The following is a 9,548-nucleotide window of genomic DNA, read 5'->3' as shown; positions in this document are numbered from 1 at the left end:
GAACGTGTCATAAGGACATACAAAGACAGTCCTATATTCCGAGAAAAGCAGAAAGAACGCATAAGAAGAACATATAGAGAGTCTTCTATATTCCGAGAAAAGCAGAAAGAACGCATAAGAAGAACATATAGAGAGTCTTCTATATTCCGAGAAAAGCAGAAAGAACGCATAAGAAGAACATATAGAAGTTCTGTTGAATTCAGAGAGAAACATAAAGCCTGCATGAGGTCACATGTATATAAACTATATAGAGAAAGTGAAGAATTTAAAAAGAAAAAACTATCTTACATGACTAAGCGTTATGGAGAAGAGAGACAATTTCAGCAACAACACAAAGAGAATATGAGAGAACGAATGAGAGTAAAATATTGGAACAGTTTTTCTTTCAGACAGATGCATAATATCAGATGTGCAGTGAACATAAAAAGAAAATATCGTCAGATGCATCGACCAGCTGAAAGTTTACAGTGTCATCCAGATAACAGTTTAATGAATGAGGCCATATCTCGTTTCAGATCAAACATTAAGTCAGCACCATCGTATGTTTGTACTGTTTGTCTAAAAGCTTCTTTTCCTAATCAGGTGAAAATCTGCAAAAGAGAAAATTACTCAAAACACCAAACTGTAGCTCAACAGTGTCTAACTGGTAAATTTGTTCATGTGTGTGATGAAGCATGTAATGATCACTGCAGCTTTCCTGTTGAGAGAAAAAAGGAGTATATCTGTCACACGTGTCACAGTTCCCTCAAAAGTGGACGCATGCCCAGGCTTGCTGCTGTTAACGGTTTAGAACTGCAGGATATTCCAGCTGAACTTCGTGATCTCAACATTCTGGAGAGACATCTGATTGCCAAATGCATCCCATTTGCAAAGATTATTCCACTTCCAAAGGGCAGACAAAGACTCATACGTGGTAATGTGGTGTGTGTACCATCTGAAGTCCAACAAACAGTTGACTGTTTACCGAGGCTCAGAAGCCAATCACAGATAATGAGGATCAAGCTGAAAAGACGACTGTGCTACAAAGGCCATCAGCTGTTCCAGACTGTCACCTGGTCTAAACTCATTGAAGCTCTGCGTAAACTCAAACAGATTCACCCACAGTACACAGATATTATTATCAGAGATGATGCATTGCTTTGTGATCCAACGTTACCTGATGATGACAGCAGTGATGAAGCCAGCATGGGAAGTGATGATTATAATGAAGCAGATTTAATGGAAATCGACAATTATGAAAAAGATGCCCTTTTGAGTGAAACTGAGTCTGAAAGTGAACAAGCTATTAATATGCAATCCTGTGATGAACAACCAGAGGAACAAAACCCAGAGGAACCAGAAAGTGATTTGAACAATGGAGGTTTTGCTCTAGAAAGTTGTCTGCAGCCTGTAGACATTTCAGAAGAGATTCTCTGTTTCACTGATAACACATATTGTGTGGCTCCTGCAGAAAGAAACAATCCTGTTAGCTTTTTCAGAACTCCTCATTTGGAAGCCATGGCATTTCCTGTGCAGTTTCCTACTGGTCAGAATACACTGGATGAAAAGAGACGTCTCAAGCTCACACCGAGTGCTTACTTCAAGTCAAGGCTTTTCAACATTGATGCAAGATTTGCTAGAGATACAAATTACCTGTTTTTCTCACAGTTTGTCACTGAAATACACTTGGCTAATTCCAGCATGACAATACAGTTAAGGAAAGGTAAAACTATGACCAAAGATGGACGCAAAATCACATCAGGAATGTTACAAAGTAAGACAGAAGTAGAGAAGCTGGTAAGAAATAAAGATGCAATCAGATTTATGCAGCCACTCAGAGGAACTCCAGCTTACTGGCAGAAAACTACCAAAGATTTATTCAGTATGCTTCGTCAAATAGGAACACCTCAGTTCTTTGTCACTTTCTCTGCTGCTGAGATGAGATGGCCTGAAGTGATTCAAGCAATAAAGAGACAGCAAGGTGAAGAGGTTGATTTTGAAGCCCTGGACTGGTCAGAAAAGTGTGAAATCCTAAGATCAAATCCAGTAACCACCATGCGAATGTTTGATAAACGTGTTGAGGCTTTGTTCAGAGATTTGCTTTTTTCTCCTGCACAGCCCCTTGGTGAAATCATTGATTACTTTTACAGAGTTGAGTTCCAGCACAGAGGTAGTCCGCATATACACATGTTGCTGTGGATTCGAGAAAAGGTAGAAGTAGATGTGGATGACGACCAAACTGTCTGTGACTTTGTGGACAGATACATCTCGGCTCAACTCCCTGATCCAGAAAAACAACCTGAACTGCACAAAAAAGTCAGTGAACTACAAAAGCACAGCAAAAGCCACACAAAAACATGTTTTAAGAGTGTGAACTCTGGTTGTAGATTTGGGTTTCCAAAACCACCAGCCACAAGAACAATGATTGTGAGACAGGATGAGGATTCAGACACTGAAGCTGCAAAAGCCAAACTCAGACCTTTGATGAACCTGCTGAAGGAACCTGAAGCTGCTTTGCTCACCATAGAGCAGATTCTGTCACGATGCAACTTGACAATGAATGAGTATGAACAATGCCTCCAGGACATAAACAAGAAAACAGCGCTGATTCTGAAACGTGACCCAAAGGACTGTTGGATCAACAATTACAACCCACACCTGCTTGAAGCCTGGAACGCAAATATAGATGTCTCATTAATTTTGAATGCCTATTCTTGTGTAGAATACCTCTGTAAATATATAACGAAGAAAGAATCTGGCCTCTCTGAATACCTGAAGACAGTTATTGATAACTCTGCAAAGAACACGGTCAATGAATGTGATGAAATGAGAGCTGTGATGCAGGCTTACTCAAAAAAGAGAGAAATCAGCGCACAGGAGTGTGTGACTCGAGTCTGTGGCCTAAAAATGAAAAAATGTTCCCGCAGTGTTGTATTTGTACCAACAGATGATAACCCGGTAAAAATGAGTCGCCCCATGAGCTATCTGGAAACCACAACACATGACAGTTGTAATATTTGGATGACAAGTTTGAGTGATAAATACAAATGCAGACCTGAGACACCAGAATATGAGGAAATGTCACTGGCTGATTTTGCTGCGCTGTGCAGGTTGGTGAGTGGCCCAAATGAAGGAAAAGATGTGCTTCCTCTTCTGAACCAGCTTGGATTTGTACAAAGGCGAAAGAATGATAAACCAGCTATAATCAGATATTACCACTGCTCACAAGAAAAAGATCCTGAGCAATATTGTGGTCGACTGTTGAGGCTTTACCTTCCACACAGATCAGAGCAGGAACTGAAACCACAATGTTTCCAAACCTATCAGTCCTTCTACAACTCAGGTTGTGTACGACTTCCATGTTCAGACTACAGTGAGTCTGTGAAAAGGATTGTGAAAAGAAATAAAGACAAGTATGAGAAGAACTCTGAGGATATTGAGAGTGCACTGGAAGAGTTTGAACAAAATAGGGATGTTGTGATCGATGAATGGTGTAATCTGGCTCCTGAATCTGAAGTTGTGAGGCTGCAATGTGATGAGAATCTTCCTGAGAGACATTCTGATGATGAGAACGAACAGGAGAATGTTCCCGACTACAGTCGTCAGTCTGATGCTGTAACAGAGATCAGAGCCGTCAGAGAACAACCTGCAGTAGATCCAGCCGTGGTACGTGTAATGTATCAGAATCTGAACCAGAAGCAGGCCTGCGTGTTCTATGCTATAAGAGACTGGTGTATTCAGCGTGTTTGTGGTTTGAATCCAGATCCATTTTTCTTCTATATCAACGGTGGTGCAGGAACTGGAAAGTCACATCTGATTAAATGTATTCACTCTGAAGCATCAAAGATCCTGAGCAGACTGCCTGCTAATGGAGAAGAAGCTGACATATCAAATCCAACTGTTTTACTGACTTCATTTACTGGGACAGCAGCTTTTTCTATCAATGGCTCTACATTACATTCTCTACTGAAACTACCCAGGAGTCTGAAACCACCCATTCAAGGACTTGGTAACCAACTGGATGAAGTCAGATCTGAGCTGATGAATGCTGAAATTATTGTTATTGATGAGATTTCGATGGTTTCAAAACCCCTTTTTGCTTATGTGGATGCAAGACTGAAACAAATCAAAGGCACTCAGAGACCTTTTGGTGGAATGTCAGTTTTAGCTGTTGGAGATTTTTACCAGCTGCCACCAGTGCGACAGTCTAAACCTCTCTGTGTTTACGATCCAGAACAGATTGACCTATGGCAGGAACATTTTCAGATGATCACTCTAACCGAGATCATGCGTCAGAAAGATGATGTGGCCTTTGCAGAGATGTTGAACAGGATTAGAGTGAAAGAAAAGACAGATGAGCTTTCTCAGTGCGACAGAGATTTGTTGTCACAGGCTGTGACTGCACCAGAAGAATGTCCAACTGAGGTCTTACACATTTATGCCACCAACAAGAATGTGGAATCCCATAACACAGATACCCTGAAGAAGCTTCATTCAAACATCATAATCATCACTGCAGACGATTTCCAGAAGGATAAACGTACAGGCAGAATGGCACGAAGAGACAAACCATTTACAGGTGGGCGAAATGATTTACCCGACACCCTGAACGTTGCTGAAGGAGCTCGAGTGATGCTGACCAGAAACTTGGACACACTAAACGGTTTGGTCAACGGTGCTTTTGGTATACTGGTAAAGGTGGTGAGATCTGAAAATGATGGACACATAATTAAACTGGGGCTCAGAATGGACAACCGGCAGCCTATGAGACACAACCGCAGTTCTAATGCAGCATCTGATGATCTGGTTTACATTGAGAGAGCAGAGGAGAGTCTGAAGTTTAAAGGAGCGGTACGCAGACAGTTTCCTGTAAAGCTAGCATTCGCCTGCACAATTCACAAAACTCAGGGTCTTACAACACAGACAGCTGTAGTTTCAATGAAGAACATTTTTGAACCAGGTATGGCTTATGTTGCTCTCAGCAGGGTGACGTCTCTCAGTGGATTGTATTTACAGGACTTGGATGAGAAAAAGATTTACGCCAATCCCGAGGTAACTGCAGTGCTCCAAACCATGAGACAAGCCAGCGTTGAGGAAATGATGCCTCTTCTTCAGGTCAGAGAAACAGCCAGCAGACCTGACACTCTTACACTGATCCATCACAATACGGAGGGTTTGCCATCTCACATCAGTGACATCAAGAGTCATCATGAAATGTGTTTAGCAGATGTTTTGTGTCTCACTGAATCTCACCTCCAAGGCTCCTTTGTTGCAGATAGTCTTCATTTGGACGGCTACACCATGTTCAAACGCAACAGACATGTGTCCTACACAAACTTTCCTCACATGGCCAGCAGAAGTGGTGGTGGAGTTGTTGTGTATTTGAGGAATCATTTTCAGGTTCAGGTAAAACAGTATCTGCATAATGTCACTGATCTTGAGTTTTTAGTGTTGAAGGTTCAGGCTCCATTCCCTGCGCTCATTGCTGTTGTGTACAGACCCCCTGACTACAGTTTGACACCGTTCATGCAAAACCTGGTAAGTCTTTTAGATTCACTTGAAATAATGGACTGTCACCCAATAATTGTGTGTGGAGATTTTAATGAAAACCAGTTGCAGAGTGGAAGAAAACAGATTCTGGAGCAGTTTCAATCTAGAGGGTATTCACAGCTGATCACTTCTGCCACTACAGACAAGAACACCCTGCTTGACCTCATTTTTATTTCTCAGCCACAGAAAAGCCTCCATTCAGGTGTTCTGAGAACATATTACAGTTACCACAACCCTGTGTTTTGTGTCCTGTCCTCGAGCCAATCATGAAGTCGTGTGGTGAGTTTTGAAACAATTACAGATCATGTCTGTTACAGAGTTTACTGATTGTAGAGCATGAAAAAGATTTTTCATTGAAAAATCATATTTCTTCATATTGTCTTCCCTACTCTGTCTGTAAGAAGACCCTTTCTTATTGCAATGTTATTAATCATTTCACCAAATCATGGCTGTACTTCATGCAGAGCCGGGAGATCTGCTTTCTGTTATCATGCACCTCAGATCTGAAATATGCTGCAAAAAGTATTAAACGGACATAATTTATTTTTTATTCTCATGTCTTAAATGACTAAATCTATTAATGCATTTTTTCATGGATGTTAATTGTCATCTCCTTTTTTAATACTTTTTTTACTTTGACGTTTGTATCTCAACAAACAAGATCTTCCCCTCCAAGGGCTTTCAAATATGAAATAGTAAATAAATAAATCCCAGATAAATGCAAGTATTTATTATGGATCACAAGAATAAATACAGACAATTATATTTTCTTGATTATAGTAAATTTTGTAGAATCAAATGTTTTTGGGATGAATGAGGTTTTGCTTATCATGTTTTACAGGTAAAAAAAATGTAAAGGTTTTAAACTATCTTTAGGCTACCAGAGATGTCTATGATGATACATTATGTAGAGAAAAACATTAGTACAGCTTACAGAATATGTATAAAAACTGATTTAGAAGTACATGGAAAGTTTCTGCATCCATTTTCTGACTTGGCCTTTATCCGGGTGGGTTTGGGTTTGGGTGGATAAAGGCCAAGTCAGAATTCTCTGAGCAGCTGGAAAAAGCTGCTAATAAACAAAGACATCAGAAAGCGGGGGCTTTAGGTGTAGCCCCCGCTTTCTGACGCACTAATTAGATTTAGTAACTGACACCCCATACCAGCATTACATAGACACTTGGGGGCTGAGATGGGTGGGTGGGGAGGGTGGGTGGTGTTAAAAGCACTTTATGTTTTGTAGATGTATTTTTTTCAGACAGGGCACACACAGTCCTGTTTCCTTTGTGGGAAAACCTTCAAACTTCACCATCCTCAGCTGAAACAACAACATCTTAACACCATCTTCATGAACTGCTGAGCCAAACCTGATCCATCAGTGCTGGACTGCACAGATAACTACATGCCACACAGAGACTGCTGTTTTATGAACTGCCATACCAGTGTGTCTTCAATGGAGAAGATGACACACCCATCACCTGACCTCCTGCCTGATCTGGAGACCATCATCATGCTGCCACACTACACACCTCTGAGACCATCAATGATGACTCATACTGAGGAAACTGTATTTCCTGTCAGAGATGCTCAGTGATCCTCAGAGCAGAGAGAGGTATGATTCTTTATCTTTGATAAAAAAATGTCAGTGTTTTTAATTCAATTAATTAATTTAAATCCTGTTTATTGCACAAATAATTTCACACTCAAATGATTATACTTGTTGAAACTTTTTGAGTTTTAATTCACATTATGGATTACAAATCTATGCTTTTTCTACTCTGTCTCTCTGTGCAGGTACTGCTGTCTTCTGAGTTCTTCAGTGTCCCAACTGAGACATTCAAACCTCACTGCAGAACTAATGTCTTTCCTCACCATCATGTGAGTGTGAGATTGCTCTGGATTCTGGTTATGTGGCCTGCAGCACCTATAAGGTATTTCAACATTGTTCATTTTATAACTTATTTGTAGTTTTTAAGCCTTAACACAAATAAAATGTTCCTTTTTCTGTATTTTTTAGAACAAGCTCGTACAGTGTGCCTGCATTCCAGCTTCTTAGACTCTGCGCAAGTGGACAGAGTATCAGTGTTTGGCCACTCTTACAGACACCGACTTCTGTCAACTCACTGCTACTGATCAGGCACCTCACTCCAGGAAGACAGAGGGCTGCAAGCCTGTCATCGTTTCCAGTGTGGCTTTGTATTCTTGGGGTAGCATCAGATTTTTCCCACAAATATTCAAAGGTAACACTTATTTTAAGCTTAGTTATTAAATCAAAAGTCTTCCCTGTTGTTAATTTTATTGTTTTAAAAAAAAAAATTGTTTTCTTTTAGATTTATATGCAGTGATCGGATGTGGTGGAGCTTTGTTAACTGTGTGGAAAACATCTGTTTGTGATGATATTTACAGTGAGGCTTTAAGGTGACAGTTTCCATGTAATTTCAATCCTTATACTAAGCAAAAACATGTTTGCAATTAACATTTTTTTTCCGTTTATTCTTTTGGATTTATGGTTAACATTCCTCTGTGACAGCAAATACTAAACTGGTCCAAGTAACCAGCATATCATTGGTCAAAGGCAAAAAGGACCACATGTCACGCTAGCAATGAATTTTTGACTGTGTTTGTGTCACCAGATTTAACAAACAATATCAGACATATGAAACTGAACTCCGGATTAATGTGCAGATGTTTTTTGTGTGTTTTTTTTTATTGTTGAATAATTATTTTGTAGGACAAACCCAGTCTATTTACCCAAACAATGTAACTTGTTTGGGTAAATAGTGGATTAATATATCTAAGTCTATAAGTATAGCAAGCTGAATTCATACAAACACACAGCTCTAAATCTTGAATTGTAGGATGTACAAAAATGATCATGTGATTATTATGGACATTTAAATAACTATATCTATTGAACCATTACACGTATTCTTTATAGAGATTACACAATCTCAAAATGTGAAAAAAGAAAGTGTTTAAGAGAATAAATAATGTGTGTTTGTATGAATCCTGCCTTAGTATGGGGTGTCAGTAACTACATTAGTATAGAGTAGGTCTAACAGTGGTTTTCACCATCTGCTCTAATATATATAGATAATGGGTCAGGCATATAAAGTCATTTTGAAAAGTTCATAAAGATCATTTATATGTGTTCCTCTTTATCATTTTATATCAGGTCACACAGCTGACTTGAGTTTTGATCAGGGTAGAACCATAACATTCATGCTAATGGTTCTACTGTTTACAGTTACTTTATGATGGATTTCACCCTGGTCACAGCACTATGTGAAAAGCTGTTAGAGGTAAAGTTAACCCAATTAATACCTCATCATAAGTCACTCTCTAACGCAAAGCAGTGATTATTTTTCAGTGTAATTTATTCCACAACAATGTTCTTTATTTGATTCCTGTTTCTTTAAATATGCACATCGATTGTTCAGCTGTGTGACTCTCCACACCTCAAATATATCACAATGTGGACCTCATTTCGGTACAGATTTATCATCAAATCAGGAAACTGTAAACTAATTGAAAAAATGAAGCTTATGAAAATTTTAATGTGGCATTGGAACATGTTGTTTATCCTTGCCAAATGGTATTTACACAAAACTCCAGCAAATCAGAGGATGTATTTTTGTCCTTCACTTGCTGTTTATATATGTGTATATTTTTGCAGTTAATAGCCTATCATGTGTCTGCGCATCTTAGGGCCATAAACATAAACATGGCAAACAAGGATATGTTCACTATTCCAACAGATGCTTCAATTGTTTGTATAGATGTTAGATTCATTTGATTTGCATTTTCTATTAATATTATTCCGTTTGTCCCAAATGGGATTTTCATTTCTGTATGCCATTATTGTAATCATTGGAAACAACCGAGTAAATATTTTGTATCATATGTTTCTAAAAATATTTGAATGTTCTACTTTTCTACTACTGGTTTTCTACTTTCTAAACTTTCTGCCACTCTTTGGCATTTCAATAACATTATTTTTGGGTGTTTTTATCTCTGAC

At 39.0% G+C, this 9,548-nt stretch overlaps 1 protein-coding gene and 1 long non-coding RNA gene across 2 annotated transcripts; both read left to right on the top strand.

The window, feature by feature from the left end:
* Positions 1 to 759: 759 nt before the first annotated feature.
* On the top strand, positions 760 to 5,006 carry LOC148098224 (uncharacterized). Its single transcript, XM_087830056.1, has 3 exons — positions 760 to 1,273; positions 3,347 to 4,830; positions 4,962 to 5,006. The coding sequence occupies exons 1-3, from the start codon at positions 760 to 762 to the stop codon at positions 5,004 to 5,006; spliced, it is 2,043 nt and encodes a 680-aa protein (XP_087686182.1).
* Positions 5,007 to 7,387: 2,381 nt separating this feature from the next.
* On the top strand, positions 7,388 to 7,924 carry LOC148098223 (uncharacterized). Its single transcript, XR_015716604.1, has 3 exons — positions 7,388 to 7,460; positions 7,547 to 7,769; positions 7,860 to 7,924. It is a non-coding gene; the product is annotated as an uncharacterized LOC148098223 (long non-coding RNA).
* The last annotated feature ends 1,624 nt before the right edge of the window (positions 7,925 to 9,548 follow it).

This window comes from Neolamprologus brichardi, chromosome 16, assembly GCF_056152115.1.
Source record: "Neolamprologus brichardi isolate AB-2024 chromosome 16, ASM5615211v1, whole genome shotgun sequence".
Classification (NCBI taxonomy): domain Eukaryota; kingdom Metazoa; phylum Chordata; class Actinopteri; order Cichliformes; family Cichlidae; genus Neolamprologus; species Neolamprologus brichardi.
This window is presented reverse-complemented; position numbering and strand designations above follow the sequence as displayed.